Genomic DNA, 27,576 nt, shown 5'->3' with positions numbered 1-27,576 from the left:
TCCACCTCGGTCAGCACCTGGATGGGTGACCTCAATCTTGCTCTAGCCCCTTCGAATCCCCGTGTTCCAAAACATCTAAAAACGTCCTAAAATGTCCCAAAGTGTCCTAAAATGTCTGCAAATGTCCTTAAATGTCCTAAAATGTCCCCAAAATGTCCCATTTTTGAGGCAGCTCCCCAGCACACTTTTCTGCACAGGAAGCTAAGCAGGTTCCACCTCGGTCAGCACCTGGATGGGTGACCTCAATCTTGCTGTATCCCCTTCAAATCCCTGCATCCCAAAACATAAAAAAATGTCCAAAAATGTCCTCAAATGTCCCAAAATATCCCAAAATGTCCCTGGAATCTCTCCTTTTTGAGGCAGCTCCCCAGTACACTTTTCCACTCGGGAAGCTAAGCAGGTTCCACCTCGGTCAGCACCTGGATGGGTGACCTCAATCTTGCTCTAGCCCCTTCGAATCCCCGTGTTCCAAAACATCTAAAAACGTCCTAAAATGTCTTCAAATGTCCTAAAATGTCCTAAAATACCCTCAAATGTCCTAAAAACGTCCTAAAATGTCCCCAAAATGTCCCATTTTTGAGGCAGCTCCCCAGCACTATTTTTCGCGCAGGAAGCTAAGCAGGTTCCACCTCGGTCAACACCTGGATGGGTGACCTCAACCTTGCTGTAGCCCCTTCGAATCCCCGCGTCCCAAAACATCTAAAAACGTCCTAAAATGTCCAAAAATATCCAAAAATGTCCCCAAAATCTCCCCTTTTTGAGGCAGCTCCCCAGCACACTTTTCCGCATGGGAAGCTAAGCAGGTTCCGCCTCGGTCAACACCTGGATGGGTGACCTCAACTGTGCTGTATCCCCTTCGAATCCCCGCATCCCAAAACATCAACAAATGTCCAAAAATGTCCTCAAATGTCCCCAAATGTCCCAAAATATCCCAAAATGTCCCCAAAATTTCCTCTTTTTGAGGCAGCTCCCCAGCACACTTTTCCGCACAGGAAGCTAAGCAGGTTCTGCTTCGGTCAGCACCTGGATGGGTGACCTCCACCTTGCTCTAGCCCCTTCGAATCCCCGCGTCCCAAAACATCCAAAAATGTCCTCAAATGTCCTAAAATGTCCAAAAATGTCCTCAAATGTCCCCAAATGTCCCAAAATATCCCAAAATGTCCCCAAAATCTCCCCTTTTTGAGGCAGCTCCCCAGCACACTTTTCCACACAGGAAGCTAAGCAGGTTCCACCTCGGTCAACACCTGGATGGGTGACCTCAACCTTGCTGTAGCCCCTTCGAATCCCCGTGTCCCAAAACATCCAAAAATGTCCTAAAATGTCCCAAAATGTCCTAAAATGTCCGCAAACGTCCTCAAATATCCCAAAATGTCCCTGGAATCTCCCCGTTTTGAGGCAGCGCCCCAGCACACTTCTCCAAACAGGAAGCTAAGCAGGTTCCACCTCGGTCAACACCTGGATGGGTGACCTCCACCTTGCTCTAGCCCCTTCGAATCCCCACGTCCCAAAACATCCAAAAATATCCTAAAATGCCCTAAAATGTCCAATAATGTCCTAAAATGTCCTCAAATGTCCCAATATGTCCCAAAATGTCCCCAGCATCTCCCCTTTTTGAGGCAGCTCCCCAGCACACTTTTCCGCACAGGAAGCTAAGCAGGTTCTGCCTCGGTCAGCACCTGGATGGGTGACCTCAATCTTTCTACATCCCCTTCGAATCCCTGCATCCCAAAACATCAAAGAATGTCCTAAAATGTCCCCAAAATGTCCGCAAATGTCCCCAAATGTCCCAAAATATCCCAAAATGTCCCCAAAATTTCCCCTTTTTGAGGCTGCTCCCCAGCACACTTTTCCACTTGGGAAGCTAAGCAGGTTCCACCTCGGTCAACACCTGGATGGGTGACCTCAACCTTGCTGTAGCCCCTTCGAATCCCCGCGTCCCAAAACATCCAAAAATGTCATAAAATGTCCTAAAATGTCCAAAAATGTCCTAAAATACCCTCAAATGTCCTAAAAATGTCCAAAAATCTCCCAAAATGTCCCTGGAATCTCTCCTTTTTGAGGCGGCTCCCCAGCACACTTTTCCGCACGGGAAGCTAAGCAGGTTCCACCTCGGTCAGCACCTGGATGGGTGACCTCAATCTTGCTCTAGCCCCTTCGAATCCCCGTGTTCCAAAACATCTAAAAACGTCCTAAAATGTCCCAAAGTGTCCTAAAATGTCTGCAAATGTCCTTAAATGTCCTAAAATGTCCCCAAAATGTCCCATTTTTGAGGCAGCTCCCCAGCACACTTTTCTGCACAGGAAGCTAAGCAGGTTCCACCTCGGTCAGCACCTGGATGGGTGACCTCAATCTTGCTGTATCCCCTTCAAATCCCTGCATCCCAAAACATAAAAAAATGTCCAAAAATGTCCTCAAATGTCCCAAAATATCCCAAAATGTCCCTGGAATCTCCCCTTTTTGAGGCGGCTCCCCAGCACACTTTTCTGCACGGGAAGCTAAGCAGGTTCCGCCTCGGTCAGCGCCTGGATGGGTGACCTCAATCTTTCTGTATCCCCTTCGAATCCCCGCGTCCCAAAACATCCAAAAATGTCATAAAATGTCCCAAAACGTCCAAAAATGTCCTAAAATGTCCAAAAATGTCCCCAGAATTTCCTCTTTTTGAGGCAGTGCCCCAGCACACTTTTCTGCACGGGAAGCTAAGCAGGTTCTGCCTCGGTCAGCGCCTGGATGGGTGACCTCAATCTTTCTGTATCCCCTTCGAATCCCCGTGTCCCAAAACTCAAAAAATGTCCTCAAATGTCCTAAAATGTCCCCAAAATGTCGCCCTGGCCAAATTGCAGCCTGGCCTGCCTGTTCCTGAAGCGAGGGGCCGACGTCAACGCGGTGGACGCGGACGGGAGGGACCCCCTGAGCATCGCCATGGACTCGGCCAACGCCGACATCGTCACCCTGTGAGCGGGGGGAACCACTCTGGGGCGGGGGGGGGGGGGAATTTGGGGTGGGGGGAACCATTCTGGGGTGGGGGGGGCAATGTGGAGTGGGGGACACCCCAAATTTGACATCTCCCCCCACCCCAAATTTTGGCCAGGCTGCGATTGGCCAAGATGAGAGAGCTGGAGGTGGCCCAGGGACAGAGCGGTGAGTTTGGGGGGGGTCTCTGGGGTTTTTTGGGGGGTCTTTGGGGTTTTTGGGGGGTCTCTGGATTTTGGGGGGATCCCATTGAGAATTTGGGGTGGAATCCCTGGATTTTGGGGGGATCCCATGAGGATTTTGGGGTGGAATCCCTGGATTTTGGGATGGTTCCCATTGGGATTTTTGGGGTGTTCCCATTGGAATTTCGGGGTGAATCCCCAAATTTTGGGGTCCCAATTTTGGGGTGGATCCCTGAACGTTGGGTTCCCAATTTTGGGGTGGAATCCCTGAATTTTGGGTTCCCGATTTTTGGGGTGCAATCCCTGGATTTTGGGATTTCCCATGAGGATTTTGGGATAGTTCCTATGGGGATTTCGGGGTGGAATCCCTGAATTTTGGGTTCCCAATTTTTGGTGTGGAATCCCTGAATTTTGGGATTTCCTGTGAGGATTTTGGGATGGTTCCTATGGGGATTTTGGGGGGAATCCCTGAATTTTGGGTTCCCAATTTTGGGATGGAATCCCTGGATTTTGGGATTTCCTATGAGGATTTTGGGATGGTTCCCATGGGGATTTTTTGGGTGGAATCCCTGAATTTTGGGTTCCCGGTTTTTGGGGTGGAATCCCTGAATTTTGGGATGGTTCCCATTGGGATTTTGGGGTGGAATCCCTAAATTTTGGGTTCCCAATTTTGGGGTGGAATCCCTGGATTTTGGGGTGGTTCCCATGGGAATTTTGGGGTGGTTCCCATTGGGATTTTGGGGGGAATCCCTGAATTTTGGGTTCCCGAATTTTGGGGTGACTCCCCGAATTCTGGGGTCCCTCCCCTCCCCCAGGTGACGACACGTACCTGGACATTTTCCGGGACATTTCCCTGCTGGCCTCGGACCACCCCGAGAAGCTCGCCCGCGCCCCTCCCCCCAAGCACTCCACGCTTTAGCCCCGCCCCCCCGGGAGCAGCCGATGGAATAAAGGCTCTGCTCGACCTTTGACCTCTGATCTTTGACCTCTGACCTTTCCCAAAAACTGGGCTGAGCTAGAACCGAGCACGGTCCCAAATCTGTCCCCGAAACAAGGAACCCCAATATTGGTGATCTAGAACTGACCCAGAAATGGGAACCCAAAAATTTGGGATCTAGAACTGACCCAAAAGCAGGGAATAAAAAAATGGATGATCTAGAACCAAACCCTGCCCCAAATCTGTCCCCAAAACCACCCCAAAATTGGGGACCTAGAACAGACTTCTCCCCCTTGGGTGACCTAGAACTGACCACCAAATCTGTCCCCAAAAATGGGAGCCCCAAAACAGGGAACCCCAAAATTGGGGACCTAGAACCGAACCCTGCCCCAAATCTGTCCCTGAAATTTGTGACCTAGAACTGACCCCTCCAATCTTTACCACCCAAAATTGAGGACCTAGAACCGACCCCAAACTGGGAACCCCAAAATTGGTGACCTAGAACCAATGCCTCCAATCTTTACCACGCAAAATTGGTGACCTAGAACCGACCCCACCAATCTTGACCCCCAAAACCAGTGACCTAGAACTGACCCCAAAACTGAAAACCCAAATGAACAATCTAGAACTGACCCCTCTCCATGATTGGGTCATCTAGAACAATCCCCCCACCCCCCCAAGGCCATTTTTGGGGTGTCCCCCATTGAGGTACCTAGAACCGCCCCTCCCCTGCCCCTCCCCAGAAAGGACGAGAGCCGGGGGCGCGTTCTGGGCTCACACGGGCGGTTCTAGAGCGGCTCGGGGGGAACCGGGGGGCGGTTCTGGGGGGGCTGGGGGCAGGGTGAGGATGAGGAGGCTCGAGGCCACCAGGAAGGCGCCGGCGGCCAGGAAGGAGGCGGTGAAGTCGCCGGTGACGTCGCGGAGCCAGCCTGGGAAAATGGCGGCGGTTTTTGGGTGGTCTGGAACCCCCAAAATGAGTCCTGAACCCCCCCATGGTGGGTTCTAGGTCGCCCAACCCAACTGGGACCCCCCAGCCCACCCTTGGGTGCTCCCCTTGATGGGTTCTAGGTCACCCAACCTCCCAATTCCCCAACGCTCACCCCAGTTTTGGGTTCTAGACCTCCCAACCCAACTGGGACTCCCACCCAAGCCTGAGGTGACCCCCCCATCATGGCGGGTTCTAGATCACCCAGCCCACCCTTGGGTGCTCCCCATGATGCGTTCTAGGTCACCCAACCCCCTCCAATTGAAACCCCCAGCCCAATTTTGGGTTCTAGGTCACCCAACATCACCATTACCCAACCCCCTTCCCCCATTTTGGGTTCTAGATCCCCCAACACCCCCCCATTTACCCCCCCCTTTCTTCCCACCTCAATTTTGGGTTCTAGATTCCCCAAAGCCCCCCAGTTTTGAGTTCTAGACCCCCCACTCCTCCTCCAACCTAAACCCCCCATTTCTCCCCACCCAGATTTTGGGTTCTAGATCACCCAACCCCAATATTGAGTTCTAGACCCCCCAACACCCCCCCAGCTCCCCCCGTACCAGCCAGCGGCGCCCCCAGCAGCGACCCCACGCTCTCGAACATCTGCATGAGCCCGATGCCCAGCGCGGCCCGGCCGGCCCCGACCACCTCGGCCACGCCGGCGAACTGCAGCGGCACCACGGCGCCGGCGCAGACCCCGTAGGCCGCCGCCAGCGCCGCCAGCGCGCCGAAACTCCTCCCCAGCGGCAGCAGCCAGGCCGCCGAGCCGGCCAGCGCCGCCCACGCCGCCAGGTGCCGCAGCGGCGCCGCCGCCGGCCGGGCCGCCAGCCAGCCGGCCGCCACGCGGCCGCCGCCGTCCAGCACCGCCATGGCGGCCACCACGGCGCCGGCGCGCCGGCCGTCGTGGCCCAGCTCCAGCGCGCGCGCGGCGCCGTGCACGAAGGGCACGTAGTAGCCGGCGTCCAGCAGGGCGAAGGCGGCGGCGTAGCGCAGGAAGGGGCCGTGCCGCAGCAGCCGCAGCAGGCCCCGGCGCTCACCCGGCGGTTCTGGAGGTTCCGGAGGTTCTGGAACGGAGCGGGGCGGGCGCAGGAGGGCGGCGGCGGCCACGAGGTGCAGGGAGACGGCGGCCAGGAGGAGCAGGGCGCCGCGCCAGCCGTAGGCGTCCAGGGCCAGCGGGACCAGCGGGGTCAGCGCCAGGCCGGACACGGCGGCGCCGGACACGGCCAGCCCCGTGGCCAGAGTGCGGCGCTGCGGGAACCAGCGGGACACGGCGCCCAGCGCGGGCGTGAAGGACAGGGACCAGCCCAGGCCTGCGGGGAGCGGGGTTCTGGGTCACTCTGTGGGGTTTGGGTTCTAGGTCATTCTATGGGGGGGTTCTAGGTAATTCTATGGGGGTTTGGGTTCTGAGTAATTCTATGGGGTTCTGTTCTAGGTGACTCTATGGGTGTTGGATTCTAGGTCATTCTATGGGGTCATGTTCTAGGTAATTCTATGGGGGTTTGGGTTCTAGGTCACTCTATGGGGTTGGGTTCTGGTTCATTCTATGGGGTTCTGTTCTAGGTGACTCTATGGGTGTTGAGTTCTAGGTTACTCTATGGGTGTTGGGTTCTGGGTCATTCTACAGGGTTCTATTCTAGATGACTATGGGCTTTGAGTTCTAGATCATTCTATGTGGGTTGGGTTCTGAGTAATTCTATGGGGTTCTGTTCTAGGGGACTCTGTGGGCTTTGAGTTCTAGATCACTCTATGGGAGTGGGTTCTAGATCATTCTATGGTGTTGGGTTCTAGTCATTCTACAGGGTTCTATTCTAGGTGACTCTATGGGCTTTGAGTTCTAGGTCATTCTATGTGGGTTGGGTTCTGAGTAATTCTATGGGGTTCTGTTCTAGGTGACTCTATGGGGATTGGGTTCTAGGTCACTCTATGGGGTTGGGTTCTGGTTCATTCTATGGGGTTCTGTTCTAGACGACTCTATGTGTGTTGGGTTCTAGGTAATTCTATGGAGTTACTCAAGGGTTTAGGTTCTAGATCATTCTAGATCATTCCCTCCCAGTCCCTCCCAGTCCATCCCAGTCCCCTCCCAGTCCCTCCCAGTCCCTCCCAGTCCGTCCCAGTCCGTCCCAGTGCCCCCAGTACCTGTCAGCCCCCCCAGGCTCAGGTACAGGTGTTCCAGGCGCGTGGCGAAGGCTCCCAGGAACAGCCCCGCCCCCGCCATGGCCCCGCCCACCATGGCCACGCCCCTCGGGCCAAAGCGATCGCTCAGAGCCGCCGCCAGCGGGCCTGGGGGGCACGGCCTTACTGGGAGCACTGGGAGGGCACTGGGAGGGCACTGGGAGGGCTGATGGGTCAATCCCAGTGCTCCCAGTTCCCTCACAGTGCCTTCCCAGTGTCCCCCAGTGCTCCCAGTACTCCAATTACCTTTGTTCCTCCCAGTGCTCCCAGTGCCCCCCCAGTCCCTCCCAGTCCCCCCCAGTCCCCCCCAGTCCCCCCTTGTCCCTCCCAATCCCCTCCAGTCCCCCCCACTCGCTCCCAGTCCCTCCAACTCGCTCCCAGTCCCTCCCAGTCCCCTCCCAATCCCCTCCCAGTCCATTCCAATCCCCTCCCAATCCTCTCCCAGTCCCTCCCACTCTCCCCCAGTCCCCCCCCAGTCACTCCCAATCACCCCCCAGTCCCTCCCACTGCCCCCCAATCCCCCCCACTCCCCCCTAATCCCCCCCCAATCCCCTCCCAGTCCCCCCCAGCCCCCTCCCAGTCCCTCCCAGTCTCCCCCAGTCCCTCCCAGTCCCCCCAAATCCCCCCACACTCCCCTCCCAGTCCCTCCCAGTCCCTCCCAGTCCCCTCCCATTCCCTCCCAGTCCCTCCAACTCCCCTCCAATCTCCTCCCAATCCCCTCCTAGTCCCCCCCAGTCCCCTCCCAGTCCCTCCCAGTCCCCCCCAATCTCCTCCCAGTCCCTCCCAATCCCCCACCAATCCCCTCCCAGTCCCCCCCATTCCCCTCTCAGTCCCTCCCAGTCCCCCCAAATCCCCCCCCACTCCTCCCCATTCCCCTCCCAGTCCCTCCCAATCCCTCCCAGTCCCCTCCCAGTCCCTCCCAATCCCTCCCAATCCCCTCCCAGTCCCCCCCAATCTCCTCCCAGTCCCTCCCAGTCCCCCCCACTCCCCCCCCAGTCCCCCCAGCGCCCCCTCGCGGTCTCACCGCCGAGCTGCAGCGCCGCCAGGGGGCAGGATCCCACCAGGGCGGCGGCGCGCGCGGGGGCCCCGAAGGCGCCCCCCAGCGGCGGGAGGCACAGCCCGAGCGCGCGCACCGCGCCGCTCACCAGCGCCACCTGCAGGAAGGCGGCGGACAGCGCCGGGAGCGCGCCCGGCGGGAACGGCCAGCGGAGCGCCACGGCGGGGACAGGGGACACTGAGGGGACAGGGGACACTGAGGGGACACTGAGGGGACAATGGGGATAAAGAGGGGACAGTGGGGATAATGGGGACACTGAGGGGACAGTGGGGACACTGAGGGGACAGTGGGGATAATGGGGATAATGGTCAGGGGGACAGGGGAATGGCCAGCGGAGCGCCACGGCGGGGACAGGGGACACTGAGGGGACAGTGGGGACACTGAGGGGACAGTGGGGATAATGGGGACACTGAGGGGACAGTGGGGATAATGGGGGTAATGGTCAGGGGGTCACGGGAACGGCCAGCGGAGCGCCACAGCGGGGACAGGGGACACTGAAGGGACAGTGGGGATAATGGGGGTAATGGGGATAAAGGGGACACTGAGGGGACAATGGGGATAATGGTCAGGGGGTCACGGGAACGGCCAGCGGAGCGCCACGGCGGGGACAGGGGACACTGAGGGGACAGGGGACACTGAGGGGACAGGGGACACTGAGGGGACACTGAGGGGACAGTGGGGATAATGGGGACACTGAGGGGACAGCGGGGAAACTGAGGGGACACCGGGGATAATGGTCAGGGGGTCACGGGAATGGCCAGCGGGGCGCCACGGCGGGGACAGGGGACACTGAGGGGACAGTGGGGACACTGAGGGGACACTGAGGGGACAATGGGGATAATGGTCAGGGGGTCACAGGAACGGCCAGCGGAGCACCACGGCGGGGACAGGGGACACTGAGGGGACAGGGGACACTGAGGGGACACTGGGGACACTGAGCGGACACTGAGGACACTGGGGACAATGGGGACAGTGAGGGGACAATGGGGACACTGAGGGGACAGTGGGGACACTGAGGGGACAGTGGGGATAATGGGGATAATGGTCAGGGGGTCACGGGAATGGCCAGTGGAGCGCCATGGCGGGGACAGGGGACACTGAGGGGACAATGGGGACACTGAGGGGACAGTGGGGATAATGGGGATAATGGGGATAATGGGGATAATGGGGACACTGAGGGGACACTGAGGGGACAGTGGGGATAATGGTCAGGGGGTCACAGGAACAGCCAGCGGAGCGCCACGGCGGGGACAGTGGGGACACTGAGGGGACACTGAGGGGACAGTGGGGACACTGAGGGGACACTGGGGACACTGAGGGGACAGTGGGGATAATGGGGATAATGGTCAGGGGGTCACAGGAACGGCCAGCAGAGCGCCACGGTGGAGGGGACAGTGGGGACACTGAGGGGACAGTGGGGGACAAGGGACACTGAGGGGACAGGGGGACACTGAGGGGACAATGGGGACAATGGTCAAGGGGTCACAGGAACGGCCAGTGGAACGCCATGGCGGGGGGACACTGAGGGGACACTGGGGGACACCGGGGGGGACACTGAGGGGACACTGAGGACAATGGTCAGGGGGTTAAGGGGACACCAAAGGGACACCGGGCAATGCGGGTCAGGGGGTCACGGGGGGTCACGGTTGATTCAAGGGGTCACAAGAGGTCAGGGGGTCACGGGGGGGTCAGGAGCTTTTGAGGGGGGGTCCCCAATGTCCAAAGCCTGTGACAAAAAAGGGACCCGGCGGTCACAGGGGGTCCCGGGGGATTTGGGGGCGGGGGTCCCAAGGGGTGAAAGGGGAACCCAAAATTCTGGGGAGGGGGCAGGACACCGAGGTCAGGGGTCACCAGGGGGTTTGGGGGGGGTCCCAGGTGATTGGGGGGGGGGTCCCAGTGCCCGGTCCCGCTCCGTACCTGGCGCAGCTCAGGAGCAGCTTTGGGGATGGGGGGGGGGGAATGGATGGGAGGGGGGGGGCGAAGTCCCCTGCAGGGAGCAGGGGGGGTCACCCGTGTCCCTGTGAGGGGGGGGAGGGGTCTCTGTTAATTAATTATCGACCCCCTGCCCCCCCCCCCCGTGCAAAGGGCGGCCGGGAGGGGGCGGAGCCTCCTCTCCGTAGCTCCGCCCCCTCGCTTTGCCCTCAGCCAAGATGGCGCCGCCCATTTGCCCTCACTCAAAATGGCGCTCGCCATTAAACCCCGCCCTCCTTTTTTGCCCTCACCCAAGATGGCGCCTTCCCTTAACACCCATTCGCTCCTTGCCCTCAACAAAGATGGCGCCGCGGCTTCAGGCCCCACCCCCCCGGCCCCGCCCCCGCGCGGGGCACGCCGGGAGCGGGGATTCCCCAAAGCGTGCGGCGGCAGCGGCCGGAGGTACCGGGCGACCCCGGGGGGATTTTGGGGGGCCCGGGCGAGTTCTGGGGGGTCCGGAGGGGTCCCGAGGGGGTCTTGGGGGACATCGAGGGTCCGTGAGGGGCTCGGGGGTTCAGGGGGGTCCCCCCAGCCCTGGGGGTTCAATGGGGGAGGGTCCCAATCCTGAGGGGAAGGGGGGGAGCACCCCAAAAACGGGGTCAGGGGAGGGGGGGAGGGAGATTTGGGGTCCCCCGAGGGTCCCACAATGGGGGAGGGGTCGCTTTGGGGGGGTGTCCCCCGAAATTCCCGCGAATTTTGCCCAAATTTGGCGCGTTTTCCTTCCGGGGGGGTGGAGGGGGCGTGGCTTAATAAAAGGGGCGGGGCTTGGGTGGACTTGGGGGGAACCCCAAAAAAAAAAAAATTTTTGGGGATCCCCAAAAAAAAGGAATTCCCCCCAAAATTTGGGGGGTGACCCCCCCCTCCCACAGGGGTCAGGGCAGCCCCTCCCCCACCCGGAGCTGCCGCCCCTCCCCCACCATGGCCGAGGATTTGGAGCCGCTCTTGGAGGGCGAAGGGTTCCTGGATTGGTGGAAAACGTGAGTTTTGGGGGGAATTTGGGGTTTTTTGGGGTTTTTTTTGGGTCTCCCCAGTGACCTTTGACCCCTCCAGGCTCCCCGATAACATCGGTTCCATCCCGGAGGAGACGCTGGAATGGGTGAGTGAATCAAGGGGGCAACAAAAAATGGGGGAAAATCTTCTAAAAATGGGTAAAAAACCCAAAAATTATTCACGGGGTGGTGGGGAGCCTAAAAGGGACGGAAGTGGTTCTAGTGGTTCAATTCCCAAAAAATAAAATTTTTTCCACTCATAAATTACCCCAAACCCCCCCAAAATGCCCCCAAAAATCCCCCAAAAATTCATTTTTTTCTACCCATAAATGACCCTAAACCCCCCCCAAATGCCCCCAAAAATCCCCCAAGAAATCAAATTTTTCCACCCAAAAATGACCCCAAAAAATCAAATTTTCCCACCCACAAATGACCCCAAACCCCCCCAAAATGACCCCAAAAATCCCCCAAAAAATTTAATTTCTCTCCACCCCAAAATGACCCCAAAAATCCCCAAAAAATCAAATTTTTCCACCCATAAATGACCCCAACCCCCCAAGAATTGAATTTCATGCCCCAAGTGACCCGAACCCCCCAAAATGACCAAAACCCCCCAAAATAACCCCAAAAATCCCCAAAAAATTGGATTTTTCCACCCATAAATGACCCCAACCCCCCAAAAATTGAATTTCATGCCCCAAGTGACCCCAACCCCCAAAAATGACCAAAACCCCCCAAAATGACCTCAAAAATTCCCCAAAAATCGAATTTTTCCATCTTTAAATTGCCTTAAACCCTCCAAAAATGGCCCAAAAAACCCCAAAAAATTTGAATTTCACCCCCCCAAAATGACCGAAACCCGCCAAAAATTGAATTTCACCCCCCAAAATGACCCAAACCCCCCAAAAATTGAATTTCACCCCCCAAAACGACCCCAAAAATCCCTAAAAAATCAAATTTTTCCCCCATAAATGACCCTAAATCCCCCAAAAATCCCCAAAAAATTGAATTTCACCCCCCCAAAATGACCCAAACCCCCCCAATTTTTGTGTCCCCTCCCCCCCAGGAGGACCTGACCACGCTGGGGGTGTCCCCAGAGGGGGTGGGGGTGGGGGAGGGGCAGCCCGTGCCCCCCGCCCCCCCCGAGCCCCCCCCCGAGCCCCCCCGCCAGGTGGAGCCGCCCGCGCCCCCCCCCGCGCCGGTGGTTCCGTCCACCGAGGATTACGGGGGGGAGCACGACTTCCGGCTGGAGTTCCGGGAAACGGGGACGGCCAAATCCGTCACCTGCACCGTGAGTGGGGACAATCTGGGGGGAAATTATATGGGAAAAATTGGGGGAAAATTTGGGGAAATTATGGGAAAAATTGGGGGAAAATTTGGGGAAATTATGGGAAAAATTGGGGGAAAATTTGGGGAAATTATGGGAAAAATTGGGGGAAAATTTGGGGAAATTATGGGAAAAATTGGGGGAAAATTTGGGGAAATTATGGGAAAAATTGGGGGAAAATTTGGGGAAATTATGGGAAAAATTGGGGGAAAATTTGGGGAAATTATGGGAAAAATTGGGGGAAAATTTGGGGAAATTATGGGAAAAATTGGGGGAAAATTTGGGGGGAAATTGGGGGAAAAATTGAGGGGAAATGGGAAAAAATTGGGGGGAAAAAGGGAAAATATTGGGGGGAAAAAGGGAAAAAATTGGGGGGAAAATTGGGGGAAAAACGTGAAAAAAATTGGGGATAAAATGGGAAAAATTGGGGGGAAAATTGGGGGGGAATGGAAAAAATTGGGGGGGGAAAGTGAAAAAATCAGGAGTAAAACAGGAAAAATTGGGGGGAAATTTGGGGAAAAAATTGGGGTGAAACAGGAAAAAATTGGGAAAATTGGGGAAATTATGGGAAAAATTGGGGGAAAATTTGGGGAAATTATGGGAGAAATTGGGGAAAATTGTGGGAGAAATTGGGGGAAATTGGGGGGAAGTTTGGGGAAAATTTTGGGGCAGAATAGAAAAAAAATCAGGGGTAAAACAGGAAAAATTGGGGGAAAATTTGGGGAAATTATGGGGAAAATTGGGGGGAAATTTGGGGAAAATTGGGGAAAATGTGGGGAAATTATGGGGAAAATTGGGAGGAAATTTGGGGAAAATTGGGGGGAAGTTTGGGGAAAATTTGAGGGGAGAATAGAAAAAAATCAGGGGTAAAACAGGAAAAATTGGGGGAAAAAAGTGAAAAAAATCGGGGGTGAAACGGGAAAAATGGGGGGAGAATTTGAGGGGAAAGGGGGGAAGTTATGGGGAGAATTTGGGGGAATTGTGGGGAAAATTTGGAGGGAAAATAGAAAAAATTTGGGGGGAAAAGGGGAAAAAATTGGGGTTAAAATGGGAAAAATTAGGGGGAAATTTGGGAGAAAAAGGGAAAATTTGGAGGGTAAAAAGAAAAAAATTTGGGATAAAATGGGAAAACTTGAGACAAAATATGGGGGAAATTTGGAGGAAAAGGGGAAAAAATTGGGAGGAATATGGGGAAAATTGGGGGGAAATTTGGGGGGAAAGGGGGAAAAATTGGGGGAGAATGGGAACGGCCAAATCCGTCACCTGCACCATGAGTGGGGACAATTTGGGGGGAAAAATTTGGGGAAAATTTGGGGGGAAAATTGGAGGGAAAATAGAAAAAAATTGGGGGGAAAAAGTAAAAAAATCGGAGGAAAAATTGGGGAGAAAAGGGAAAAAATTGGGGGAAAATTGGGAAAAATTGGGGGAAATTATGGGGAAAATTTGGGGAGAATTGGGGAAATTTTGGGAAAATTTTGGGGAAATTATGGGGAAAATTGGGGGGGAAATTTGGAGAAATTATAGGGAAAATTTGGGGGGAGAATGGGAAAAAATTGGGGGAGGGAGGGAAAAAATTTGGAGGGAAAAAGTGAAAAAAATCAGGGGGGAAACAGGAAAATTTGGGGGAAATTTGGGGAAACTATGGGGAAAATTTGGAGGGAAAGTAGAAAAATTTGGGAGGGAAAGGGGAAAAAAATGAGGGTAAAATGGGGAAAATTGGGGGGAAAAGGGGAAAAAATTGGGGGAAAATTGGGAAAAATTGCGGGAAAGTTTGGGGAAAATTTGGAGAGAAAATAGAAAAAAGTTGAAGGGAAAAGGGAAAAAATTGGGGGAAATGTGGGGAAATTATGGGGAAAATTGGGGGAAAATTGGGGGAAAATTTGGGGAAAATTGGGGGAAAATTGGGGGAAAATTTGGGGGAAGTTTGGAGGGAAAGTAGAAAAAAGTTGGGGGCAAAAGGGGAAAAAATTGGGGGGAAAAGGGGAAAAAATTGGGGGAAAGTGTGAAAAAAATCAGGGGTGAAATGGGGAAAATTGGGGGAAAATTTGGGGGAAAGTTGGAGGAAAAATAGAAAAAAATTGGGGGAAAAGGGAAAAAATCGGCAGTAAAATGGGAAAAATTGGGGGGAAATTTTGGGGGAAAATAGAAAAAATTTGGGGGAAAAAGGGAAAAAAGTTCGGGGAAAAAAAGTGAAAAAATTGGTGGGGAAACGGGAAAAATTGGGGGAAAATTTGGGGGGAAAGGGGAATTGGCGGGAAAAGGGAATTCTGGGAAAAATTGGGCGGGAAAATTGAGGGGAGACGGGAACGGCCAAAACTGGGAATTCTGGGAAAAAGGGGAATTCTGGGAGATGGAAATTGGCGGGAAAAGGGAATTGTGGGAGATGGAAATTGGCGGGAAAAAGGGAATTCTGGGAGATGGAAATTGGCGGGAAAAGGGGAATTCTGGGAAATGGGCGTGGCCAAACTTTGTTTCTCGGGTTTTTATGGGATTTTTGTGGGATTTTCGTGGGGTTTTTTTGGATTTTATGATATTTTTACGGGGTTTTTTGTGTCTGGGGTGGCTCCCCGAACCCTCCCAGTAACTCCCAGTCCCTCCCAGTACTCCCCAGTGCTGAACAAGCTGTACTGGGGAGATTTAATGGAGTTTTTTAGTTCCTGGGTGTATTTTGATGGGGTTTTTTGGTATTTTATGATATTTTCATGGGGTTTTTTGTGCCTGGGGTGGCTCCCCGAGCCCTCCCAGTAACTCCCAGTCCCTCCCAGTACTCCCCAGTGCTGAACAAGCTGTACTGCCGCCTGGCCAAGCCGTGCCCCGTGCAGGTCAGGGTGGGGGTCCCGCCGCCCCCCGGCGCCCTGGTCCGAGCCGTGGCCGTGTACAAGAAATCCGAGCACGTGGCCGAGGTGGTCAGGAGGTGTCCCCACCACGAGCGCTGCGGGGGCGGCAAGGACGGTGAGAGGGGACCCCAAAAATGGGGAGGGGACCCCAAAAAATATGGGGGGGGGGGGCAAAAAATATGGGGGGAGGGATAGGAGTGGAAAGAGACCCTGAAAATGGGCAGAGCCCAAAAAATATGGGGGGTATTCAAAAAAAATATGGGGAAGAGCCCTGAAAATTGGGAGGGGAGAGCCTTAAAAATGGAGGGGATCCCAAAAAATGTGGGGGGGGGGGGATAGGGATGGAGGGGGATCCCAAAAATGGGGGAGAACCCTAAAAAATATGGGGGTGGGGATCCCAAAAAATATGGGGGAGAGCCCTGAAAAATGGGGGGGGAGAGTGTAAAAATGGAGTGAGGGACCCCAAAAATATGGAAGGGGGTCTCTAAAAAATGGGAGGGGACCCTGAAAAATATGGGAGGGACCCCAAAAATGGGGGGGCAGGGGTAGGGGTGGAGGGAGATCCCAAAAAAATTGGGTAGGAGCCCAAAAATTGTGGGGGGGATCCCAAAAAAAAGGGAGAGAGCTCAAAAAATATGAGGGGGGTAGGGGTGGAGGGGGGTAGGGATGGAGGGAGATCCCAAAAATGGGGGAGAACCCAAAAGATATGGGAGGGGAATCCCCAAAAAATATGGGAGGGGCATAGGGGTGGAAAGGGATCCCAAAAAAATGTGAGAGAGCTCAAAAATGTGGGGTTTATTTGGGACTGATTTTGGGGCTGATTTTGGGATTGAGTTGCTGATTTTGGGGCTGAGTTTGGGGGTGATTTTGGGGCTGATTTTGGGATTGAGTTTGGGATTTTGGGGCTGATTTTGGAGTTGATTTGGGGCTGATTTTGGGGCTGATTTTGGGATTGAGTTTGGGATTTTGGGGCTGATTTTGGAGTTGATTTGGGGCTGATTTTGGGGCTGATTTTGGGATTGAGTTTGGGATTTTGGGGCTGATTTTGGAGTTGATTTGGGGCTGATTTTGGGGCTGATTTTGGGATTGAGTTTGGGATTTTGGGGCTGAGTTTGGGGGTGATTTTGGGGCTGATTTGGGGATTGAGTTTGGGATTTTGGGGCTGATTTTGGAGTTGATTTGGGGCTGATTTTGGGGCTGATTTTGGGATTGAGTTTGGGATTTTGGGGCTGTTTATGGTGTTGATTTTGGGGCTGATTTTGGGATTGATTTGGGGCTGATTTTGGGATTTTGGAGCTGATTTTAGGGTTCCTCCCCAGGTAATGCCCCTGCCCAGCACCTGATCTGGGTGGAGGGGAACCCCAAGGCTCGGTACCAGGACGACGAAACCACCAAGAGACACAGCGTGGCCGTGCCCTATGAACCCCCTCAGGTGACAAAAACACCCCAAAAAAACCCCAAAACCACCCCAGAAACCCCAGAATCCCAAATCAACCCAAAATCCCAAATATCCCCCCCAAAATCCCAAATATCCCCCCAGACACAGCGTGGCTGTGCCCTATGAACCCCCTCAGGTAACCCCAAAAAATCCCCAAAAAATCCCAAAAAAGCCACCAAAAACACCAGAAATACCAGAGACCCAAACCACCCCAAAATCCCCAATTAGAGCCCAAAAATCCCAAATTAGAGCCCAAAAATCCCAAATATCCCCCCAGACACAGCGTGGCTGTGCCCTATGAACCCCCCCAGGTAACCCCAAAAAAACCCCCCAAAAACCCCTAAAAAACCCTAAAAAAAACCCTGATCCCAAATCCCCACAAAAACCCCAAATACCCCCCCCAAAATCCCAAATTAGAGCCCCCAAAATCCCAAATATCCCCTCCAAAATCCCAAATATCTCTCCCAAAATACCAAAAAAACCCCAAAATCCCAAATAACTCCCCCCTAAAATCCCAAATATTCCCCCCAGGTGGTTTTTGGGGTATTTTTGGGGTATTTTGAGGTTGTTTTGGGGTATTTTTGGGGTGGTTTTTAGGGTTTTTTTGGGGCCATTTTAGGGGTATTTTTTGGGGTTTTTTTGGGTATTTTGAGGGTTTTTTAGGGTATTTTTGGAGTATTTTTGGGGTTGTTTTGGGGTATTTTTGGGGTTGTTTTTGAGGTTGTTTTGAGGTTGTTTTGTGGTATTTTTGGGATATTTTTGGGGTATTTTGAGGTGGTTTTAGGGTGATTCTTAGAGTGGCTTTTGGGGTTGTTCTGGGTTTATTTTTGGGGTTGTTTTTGGGTTTACTTTTGGGGTTGTTTTTGGGGTATTTTTGGGTTATTTTTGGAATATTTGGGGGTATTTTGAGGTGGTTTTAGGGTGGTTCTTAGGGTGGTTTTTGGGTTATTTTGGGATTATTTTTGGGTTTTTTTTGGGGTGTTTTTGGGGTATTTTGAGGTGGTTTTAGGATGGTTCTTAGGATGATTTTTGGGGTATTTTGGGGTACTTCTGGTGTTATTTTTGGTCTATTTTAAGGGTTGTTTTGGGATTGTTTGTGGTGTATTTTTGGAGTTGATTTTGGGGTTCTTTTTGGGTTGTTTTTGGGGTTTTTTTTGTTTTTGGGGTATTTTTGGGGTATTTTAGGGTGGTTTTGGGGTATTTTTGGGGTTATTTTAGGAATATTTGTGGTATTTTGAGGTGGTTTTAGGGTGGTTCTTAGGGTAGATTTTGAGTTATTTTGGGTTTGTTTTTGGGGTTGTTTTTGGGTTTTTTTGGGATTATTTTTGAGATTGTTTTGGGCTATTTTTAGGAGGTTTTAGGGTGGTTCTTAGGGTTGTTTTTGGGGTTGTTTTGGGTTTTTTGGGGGGTTCTAACCCTGCTCTAACCCCATCCCAGGTGGGCTCCGAGTGCACCACGGTCCTGTACAACTTCATGTGCAACAGCTCCTGCATGGGGGGCATGAACCGGCGCCCCATCCTCGCCATCCTCACCCTGGAGGGGCCAGGGTGAGCCCAAAAAACCCCCCAAAAAATCCCAAAACAGCCCCAGAACCCGGCAACCCTCACCCCAAAAAATGGGATTCCAAACAGCCAAAAAATCTGGGTTTTCTGCCCAAAAATCTGATTTTTCTCCCGCAAAAATCTGATTTTTCTGGCTCTAAAAATTCATATTCTTTTAAAATTTGGGTTTTGTCACCCCAAAATTCAGGTTTTCTCACCCTAAAAACTTGGGAGCCCTCACCCCCCAAAAAGAACAGGGATTTTGAGGTTCGCGTTTCCCTGTGGGTTTGGGGTTTTGGGGCTCCCTGGTTGGATCAGGGTTGGGATTTTGGGGTATCTCTGATTTTGGGGTATCCATGGATGAATTTTAGACTATCCCTGGACAGATTTTGGGATCCTTTGGGTGTTTTTGAGGTCCCTTTTCAGGGGTCAAACCCTGGGTTATCGCAGTTTTGATGTTGCGTTTCCTTGAGGGTTTGGGGTTTTGGGGGTCTGTGGGTGAATCAGAGTTGGAATTTTGGGGTGTCTCTGATTTTGGGATATTTCTGGATGAATTTTGGGGTGTCCCTGGATGGATTTTGGGATCCCCTGTATGATTTTGGGGTCCCTTTCCAGGGGTCAAACCCTGGGTCGTCGCTGTTTTGATGTTTGCGTTTCTTTGTGGGTTTGGGATTTTGGGGTTCCCTGGGCATGTCACGGTTGGGATTTTGGGGTGTCCCTGATTTTGGGGTATCTCTGGATGAGTTTTGGACTATCCCTGGACAGATTTTGGGATCCTTTGGATGATTTTGGGGTCCCTTTCCAGGGGTCAAACCCTGGGCTGTCGGTGTTTCGATGTTCGCGTTTCCTTGTGGGTTTGGGATTTTGGGGTTCCCTGGGTTGATCAGGGTTGGGATTTTGGGGTGTCCCTGATTTTGGGGTATCTCTGGATGAGTTTTGGATTGTCCCTGAACAGATTTTGGGATCTCCTGGATGATTTTGTTGTCCCTTTTCAGGGGTCAAACCCTGGGTTATCGCTGTTTCGATGTTCGCGTTTCCTTGTGGGTTTGGGATTTTGGGGTTCCCTGGGTTGATCAGGGTTGGGATTTTGGGGTGTCTCTGATTTTGGGGTATCCATGGATGAGTTTTGGGGTGTTCCTGGATGAATTTTGGACTATCCCTGGACAGATTTTGGGATCCTTTGCATGTTTTTAAGGTCCCTTTCCAGGGGTCAAACCCTGGGTTATCGCTGTTTTGATGTTTGCGTTTCCTTGTGGGTTTGAGATTTTGGGGCTCCCTGGTTGGATCAGGGTTGGGATTTTGGGGTGTCTGTGATTTTGTGGTATCTCTGGATGAGTTTTGTGGTATCTCTGAATGAGTTTTGGGGTGTTCCTGGATGGGTTTTGGTATCCCCTGGATGATTTTGGTGTCTCTTTCCAGGGGTCAAACCCTGGGCTGTCGCTGTTTCGATGTTCGCGTTTCCTTGTGGGTTTGGGATTTTGGGGTTCCCTGGATTGATCAGGGTTGGGTTTTTGGGGTGTCCCTGATTTTGGGCTATTTCTGGATGAATTTTGGATTGTCCCTGGATGGATTTTGGGATCCCCTGAATGATTTTGGTGTCTCATTTCAGGGGTCAAACCCTGGGCCGTCGCTGTTTCGAGGTTCGGGTCTGCGCCTGCCCCGGGCGCGATCGGCGCCTGGAGGAGGAGAATCAGCGCAAAAGGGGCGGGGCCAAGGGCGGGGCCAAGCGAGGTGAGGGCGGGGCCAAGGGCTGGGGGCGGGGCCAAGGGTGGGGTGATGTTGGGTGGGCGTGGCCAAGGATGGGGTCAGGGAGGGGTCAAATGTGGAAAGAGGCGGAGCCTTAAAGGGGCGTGGTCGCTGTTGGGTTAAGTGGGTGTGGCCTAAAATAGGGCGTGGCCTGTTATGGTAATGAGTAGCTGGAGTAGAGGAGTTTAAACGGAGCAAAAAAATTGAAAAAAAAAAGAAAAAAAATCACAAAAAAAGGGAAAAAAACCACCAAAATTGGCAAAAAAATCCACCCAATAAAGGGGGGGGAAAATCACAAAAAAAAAAGGCAAAAAAATCACCAGAAAAGAGAGAAAAAATTGCAAAAAATGGGGGGGGAAAATCCCAAAAAACAGCAGAAAAAATCACCAACAAAAGGCAAAAATGTTACCAAAAAGCAGCACCAAAATCAACAAAAAATGGCAAAATATTTTAAAAACCAACCAAAGAGGGGAGAAAAATAGTAAAAAGAAGCTTGAAAACAGGAAAAAACAGTAAATCCACCAAAAAATCAGAAAAAAAACCCCAAAATAAACCAAAAATACAAAAGAATTACCAAAAAGCAAAGTAACTCTATGAAAGAATTGCCAGAAAACCAAAAAAAATTAAAAATATGGCCAAGAACTGCTAAAAATAAGTAAAAATCAGCAAGAAAAGATTAAGGAAAGCAGCATAACTTGGAGAAAAAGCATCAAAAAATCACCAAAAAACCACCAAAAAAAATCACAAAACAAATCAGCAAAAATCAGCAATGATTTGGGGGGGGTCTCTGTTGATTTTTGGGGGTCCCTGAGCCTCTCCCTGTCCCTTCCCCAGCTCTGCCACCCCCGGCTGAAGCCCCTGAGGGCTCCAAGAAAAAAGTGCTGGAGCCTGACAATGAAATCTTCTGCCTGCAGGTCTGGATTTGGGGGATTTGGGGGGTTTGGGGGAATTTGGGGTCCCCAGGAGGAAATTTGGGGTTCCTGGGGGGAAGTTTTGGGGTCCTGGGTGGGAATTTTGGGGTCCCAAAAGGGAAATTTGGGGTCCCAGGTGACAATTTGGGGTCCCAGGATGATTTTTTGGGATTCCCTGGATGATTTTTAAGGTTTCCAAGATGGTTTTTGGGATCCCAGGATGATTTTTTGGGGTCCCAGGATGATTTTTAGGTGTCCCAGAATGATTTTTTGGGGTCCCTGTGGAATTTTAGGGTTCCCAGGATGATTTTTAGAGGTCCCAGGATGATTTTTTGGGGTTCCTGTGGGACTTTAGTGGTCTAGGATTATTTTCTTTGCTCCCTATGTGATAATTTGGGGTCCCAGGATGATTTTTAGGTGTCCCAGGATGATTTTTAGGGCTCCCAGGAGGATTTTAGGGTTCCCAGGATGATTTTTGGGGCTCCCATGATGATTTTTGGGGTGGCTGGGTGATTTTAGGGTTCCCATGATGGTTTTTAGAGGTCCCAGGATGATTTTTAGAGGTCCCAGGATGATTTTTTTGGGGTTCCTGTGGGACTTTAGGGGTCCAGGATTATTTTTTTTGCTCCCTATATGATAATTTGGGGTCCCATGATGATTTTTAGGGTTCCCAGGATGATTTTTTGGGGTCCCAGGATGATTTTTAGGTGTCCCAGAATGATTTTTTGGGGTCCCTGTGGAATTTTAGGGTTCCCATGATGATTTTTGAGGTCCCAGGATGATTTTTTGGGGTTCCTGTGGGACTTTAGGGGTCCAGGATTATTTTCTTTGCTCCCTATGTGACAATTTGGGGTCCCAGGATGATTTTTAGGAGTTTCAAGATGATTTTTAGGATTCCCAGGGTGATTTTAGAGGTCCTAGGATGATTTTAGGAATCTCAAGATGATTTTTAGGTGTCCCAGGATGATTTTTAGAGGTCCCAGGATGATTTTTTGGGCTTCCTGTGGGATTTAGGGGTCCCAGGATGATTTTTAGGGGTCCCAGGAGAATTTTAGGGGTCCCAGTATGGTTTTTAAGGTTCCCATGATGATTTTTAGTGTTCCATGATGATTTTTGGGGTTCCCTGGGTGATTTTTTGAGGTCCCTGTGGGATTTTAGGGGTCCCAGGATCATTTTTGAGGTCCCAGGATGATTTTTGGGGTTCCCATGATGATTTTTAGGATTCCCAGGACGATTTTTAGACCCCCAAACCGACACCCTGCTGCAGATTTTGGGGGCTGAGCTGTCCCTAACTGGCTCTGCCCTCTCCCCTCACCCCCATTTTTTTTGGGGGGGGGTCCCTGAGGGGTCTCCAGCCCTTTTGGGGACCCCCCTGAGCCCGTTTTTGGGGGGCAGGTGCGGGGCAGGAAGCGATTTGAGATGCTCCAGATGATCAACGAGGCCCTGGAGGCCAAAGAGAGGGGGGAGACGGCCCCAAAAAAGTGAGTCTGGGGGAGAGGGGGGAGTTGGGGTCACTCTGAGGGGGTTTGGGGTCATTTTGGGGGGATTTGGGGGTGGCTGGGGGGGGTTTGGAGTCATTTTGGGGTCAGTTTGGGGGGACTGGGGGGGATTTGGGGTCACTTTTGGGGTGGTTTGGGGTCATTTTGGTGGGGCTTGGGAGGAGTTTGGGATTATTTGGGGTGGTTTGGGATCATTTTGAGGGGATTTGGGGTCATTTTGGGAGGATTTGGGGTAACTTGGGGGTGGCTGGGGGGGATTTTGGGGTAATTTTGGGTGGATTTGGGATCATTTTGGGGGGTTTGGTGTCATTTTGGGGGGGGGTTGGGGGCATTTTGGGGGTTTTGAGGTCACTTTAGGGGGACTTTGGGGTCCCTTTTTGGGATTTCTGTGATAATTGGGGGTCCCTTTTTGTGGGAATTTGGGAACTCTATGAATTTGGGGTTCCCTTTTTGGGGGAATTTGGGAACTCCAGGATTTTGGGGGTCCCTTTTTGGGGGAATTTGGGAACTCCAGGATTTTGGGGGTCCCTAACTCCCCCCTCCCCCCCTCAGGACCAAGGGGCGGCGCCCGCGGGGGGAGGGGCCGGTGCCCCGTGGGAAAAAGCTGCTGGTCAAGGTGGAGTCGGGGGACTCGGACTGACCACGCCCCCTTTTCTGGAGACCACGCCCCTTTTCTGATGGCCACACCCCCTCCCTTAAATGCCACACCCATTCCCATTAGCCTGACGTAGCCACGCCCCCTTTGTGCTTAGCCACGCCCTCACCCGTCAATAACTGCTTTAGCCACGCCCCTTTAATCTTTGTAGCCACGCCCACACCCAAACCCCACCCCCATTTTACCTTATATGGACATGTCCCACAAGCCACGCCCTCACCCTGCATGACATCATTCCCGGCCACGCCCCCCACGCTTGGCCACGCCCCCGCGGGTTTTTAAGGAATTTTTTTTATACAATAAAAGAATTTTTTATATCGCCCCTGGGGTCCCAGTTTGGGTAACTGGGAGGGAATGGGAGATCCCAGTTTGGGTAACTGGGGTCCCAGTTTGGGTAACTGGGAGGGAATGGGGGTCCCAGTTTGGGGTAACTGGGATGGAATGGGGATCCCAGTTTGGGGTAACTGGGAGGGAATGGGGGGTCCCAGTTTGGGTAACTGGGAGGGAATGGGGGATCCCAGTTTGGGATCCCAGTTTGGGTAACTGGGACGGAATGGGAGTCCCAGTTTGGGGTAACTGGGAAGGAATGGGGGTCCCAGTTTGGGGTAATGGATCCCAGTTTGGGTAACTGGGAAGGAATGGGAGTCCCAGTTTGGGGTAACTGGGAGGGAATGGGGGATCCCAGTTTGGGTAACTGGGAAGGAATGATGGTCCCAGTTTGGGGTAACTGGGAAGGAATGGGGGATCCCAGTTTGGGGTAACTGGGAGGGAATGGGGGGGTCCCAGTTTGCGGTAACTCGGAAGGAATGGGAGGTCCCAGTTTGGGGTAACAGATCCCAGTTTGGGGTAACAGATCCCAGTTTGGGTAACTGGGAGGGAATGGGGGTCCCAGTTTGGGTAACTGGGAAAGAGTTGGGGGTCCCAGTTTGGGGTGACTGGGATCCCAGTTTAGGGAACTGGAAAGGAATGTGAGTCCCAGTTTAGGGTAACTGGGAAGGAATGAGAGATCCCAGTTTGGGTAACTGGGAGCGAAAGGGGGATCCCAGTTTGGGTAACTGGGAAGGAATGGGGGGTCCCAGTTTGGGGGGGTCCCCGTTTGGGTAACTGGGAAGGAATGATGGTCCCAGTTTGGGTAACTGGGAGGGAATGGGAGATCCCAGTTTGGGTAACTGGGAGGGAATAGAGGTTCCCAGTTTGGGGTAACTGGGAAGGAATGCGGGGTCCCAGTTTGGAGGGGTCCCAGTTTGGGGTAATGGATCCCAGTTTGGGTAACTGGGAAGGAATGAGGGATCCCAGTTTGGGGTAACTGGGAGGGAATGGGGATCCCAGTTTGGGTAACTGGAAAGGAATGGGGATCCCAGTTTGGGTAACTGGGAGGGAAAGAGGGATCCCAGTTTGGGGTAATGGATCCCAGTTTGGGTAACTGGGAGGGAATGGGGAATCCCAGTTTGGGGTAACTGGGGTCCCAGTTTAGGTAACTGGGAAGGAATAGGAGATGCCAGTTTGGGGTAACTGGGAGGGAATGGGGAGATCCCAGTTTGGGGTAATGGATCCCAGTTTGGGGTAACTGGGAGGGAATGGGGGTCCCAGTTTGGGGTAATGGATCCCAGTTTGGGGTAACTGGGAGGGAATGGGGGGTCCCAGCTTGGAGTAATGGATCCCAGTTTGGGGTAACTGGGAAGGAATGGGGGTCCCAGTTTGGGTAACTGGGAAGGAATGGGGGGTCCCAGTTTGGGTACTGGGGTCCCAGTTTGGGTAACTGGGAAGGAATGATGGTCCCAGTTTGGGTAACTGGGATCCCAGTTTGGGTTAACTGGGAGGGAATGGGGGTCCCAGTTTGGGTTAACTGGGAAGGAATGGGGAGATCCCAGTTTGGGGTAACTGGGAAGGAATGGGGAATCCCAGTTTGGGTAACTGGGGTCCCAGTCTGGATAACTGGGAAGGAAGGTGGGTCCCAGTTTGGGGTAATGGATCCCAGTTTGGGGTAATGGATCCCAGTTTGGGGTAATGGATCCCAGTTTGGGGTAACTGGGAGGGGGCAATTTTGGAATGTCCCATTTTGACATAACTGGAGGCGGGGAAAGGTTAAAACCAGATCCATCCCAGTTTAGACTACTGGGATCCCAGTCTGGGCTAACTGGGAGCACAGCGGGGGGCTGGAACTGGTCCCAGTTGGTGTTCCCGACTGGGGGGGGAGGGGTTAAGGGAGGGGGCGTGGCCTCCACGGCCTCCAACCCCCCCCCTTTCCCCCCCAATTCCCGACTCCTGCCAAGGCTCAGCCTGGAAAATTCCTCCGTCCCCTTCACTTGACCTTGGACCGGCCTCGGGGGGGGGAGGGGCCGCGAATTTGGGGAGGGGGGGGGCGGGACGGGGTGGGGGAGGGGTCCAGGAATTCGGGGGACCCCAAAAATGGGGGGATCCCCCCAAAAATTCCCCAAAAAAAGGAGCCAAAGGGGGGGATGGGAGGTGGGGGGAGGAACCATCTGGTCGGGATTAGGGGGGGATCAGGCGGGATTTGCCTCCCCCTCCCCCCCCCGGGGTGATTTGGGTCAGGCGGGGGAGGGGAGGGCGTGGCTCAGGGGGTAATTAATTAACGGGGTAATTAAAGGAGGGGTGGTTTGGTGGGGTAATTAATGGGGGGAGGGGTAATTTTGAGGGGGATTATTCCAAAAAAGGGAATTTGGAGGGGGGGGATAATTAATGGACAGGTGTTAATTTGTGGGGTTGATTAAGAGAAGGTTAATTAATTGGGAGGTATTAATTTGGGGGAGTTAATTAATCAGTATTAATTTTGGATGTTTAAGAGGGGGTCAGTTAATCAGAAAGTATTAATTTTGGGGATTGATTAGGTAGGGCTTAATTAATAGGAAGGTAACAATTTGGGGGGTTGATTAAGAGGGGGTTAATTAATTGGGAGGTATTAATTTGGGGGAGTTAATTAATTGGAAAGTATTAATTTGGGGGAGTTAATCGGAAAGTATTGATTTTAGGAATTGATTAAGAGGGGGTTAACTGATTGGGAAATATTAATTTTGGGGATTGATTAGGAAGGGGCTAATTAATAAGAAGGTAACAGTTTGAGGGGTTGATTAAGAGGGGGTTAATTAATCAGGAAATATTAATTTTGGGAATTGATTAGGAAGGGGTTAATTAATAGGAATGTAACAGTTTGGGAAGTTGATTTAGATGGGGTTAATTAATCAAAAGGCATTAATTTGGGGGGCTGATTAAGAGAGGGTTAATAGGGGTAATTTGGGGTGTCTTAATTAAAGAGGTGTTAATTGGAGGAATTAATTGAGAGTTATTAAAGGGGGGAATTAATTGAGGGATTATTAGAGATTATTAATTAAAAGTATTGTTCATTTAATTAGAATGGTTTCTCTTAGGGCATATTAATTGAGGTCTCAGTGACCATTAATTAATGATTAAAGGACTCAATATTAGTTATTAATTGAGGGTTGTGGCTAATAGTTATTAATTAGAGGCTATTAATTAGAAGTATTTCTATTAGGGGCTAATAAATGGGTGGTGATTTAGGGTCTCCATTAAGGACTTTTAGTTGGGAAATTAATTAAGAGCTGTTAATTATAGGCAGGTAATTAGATCAGTTTCTATTAGGAATTATTAATTAGGCATGTTGTTAATTGAGGAGTCTCTTGGGGCTATTAATAGGGAGTGTTAATTGAACTATTAATTAGAGGCCTATTAATTAAGATCTCTATTAGCAGCTATTAATTAGGGGCTGGGAAGAAGTGAAATGTTTATTAGAGACAATTAATTAATTGCAGAGTGTCTTTAGGGGATTATTAATTAGGGGATCTTGATGGGGTTCTTAATGCGGGGTGTTAATTAGCTGTTAATTGGAAGGGGGTGTTAATTGGGGGAGGGGCAGGGAAATTTGGGGCAAATCGAGGCGAATTTGGGTGACCCCGCCCCCCTCAGTGATGTCATCATCGAGGCCACGCCCCCTGGTGAATGGGGGTGCCCCTGCCAAGGGGGGGAGGGGACCCCGTGTCCTGGCCGCGCTAATGAGCTCGTCAGGCTCATTAAGAGCCCCAACCCCCCCTTGGCCTAATTAACGACGCCGGGAGGAGCCGGGCCCGGCTGGGGAGAAAAAATATCCAAAAATGGGGAAAATGGGGAAAAAAAAGTCTGAAAATGTTTAAAAAAATGTCAAAAAAAGGGGACAAAAAAGGTAAAAAATGGGAAAAGAAAGGGACAAAAAAGGAAAAAATGGGGAAAAAAAGGGCCTGAAATGGTAAAAAACAGCAAATAAAAAATGGGCCAAAGAAGGGAAAAAAGAGCAAAAAAAAAAGGCCCAGAAATGGTAAAAAAAGTGAAAAAAAAATGGGCCAAAAAAGG

At 52.1% G+C, this 27,576-nt stretch overlaps 3 protein-coding genes across 3 annotated transcripts in view; 2 read left to right on the top strand and 1 right to left on the bottom strand.

The window, feature by feature from the left end:
* Nucleotides 1-4,123, top strand: part of ACAP1 (ArfGAP with coiled-coil, ankyrin repeat and PH domains 1) — a 29,423-nt gene extending 25,300 nt beyond the window's left edge. Inside the window, 3 exon segments of the mRNA XM_033084334.1 lie at nt 2,841-2,951; nt 3,089-3,138; nt 3,968-4,123. Of these exon segments, the coding sequence (XP_032940225.1) occupies nt 2,841-2,951; nt 3,089-3,138; nt 3,968-4,071 (265 nt within the window). The 3' untranslated portion in view covers nt 4,072-4,123.
* Nucleotides 4,124-4,863: 740 nt separating this feature from the next.
* Nucleotides 4,864-10,759, bottom strand: LOC117009903 (monocarboxylate transporter 13-like). The gene is made up of 5 exons (XM_042780119.1): nt 10,678-10,759; nt 8,268-8,477; nt 7,208-7,351; nt 5,632-6,381; nt 4,864-5,018 (listed from the first exon to the last, which is right to left on the bottom strand). The coding sequence occupies exons 1-5, from the start codon at nt 10,757-10,759 to the stop codon at nt 4,864-4,866; spliced, it is 1,341 nt and encodes a 446-aa protein (XP_042636053.1).
* A 381-nt stretch (nt 10,760-11,140) lies between these two features.
* On the top strand, nt 11,141-23,536 carry TP53 (tumor protein p53). The gene is made up of 11 exons (XM_033084255.1): nt 11,141-11,248; nt 11,322-11,367; nt 12,327-12,362; nt 12,408-12,551; nt 15,353-15,539; nt 16,744-16,856; nt 18,300-18,409; nt 20,013-20,134; nt 20,984-21,063; nt 22,456-22,541; nt 23,112-23,536. Exons 1-11 carry the CDS (start codon nt 11,190-11,192, stop codon nt 23,197-23,199), a joined length of 1,071 nt encoding a protein of 356 aa, XP_032940146.1. The 5' UTR covers nt 11,141-11,189; the 3' UTR covers nt 23,200-23,536.
* Nucleotides 23,537-27,576: the final 4,040 nt, after the last annotated feature.

The sequence above is a fragment of the Catharus ustulatus genome, chromosome 37 (assembly GCF_009819885.2).
Source record: "Catharus ustulatus isolate bCatUst1 chromosome 37, bCatUst1.pri.v2, whole genome shotgun sequence".
In the NCBI taxonomy this organism is placed as follows: domain Eukaryota; kingdom Metazoa; phylum Chordata; class Aves; order Passeriformes; family Turdidae; genus Catharus; species Catharus ustulatus.
The sequence above is the reverse complement of the archived record's forward strand: the minus strand, read 5'-3'. Positions and strand labels throughout refer to the sequence as shown.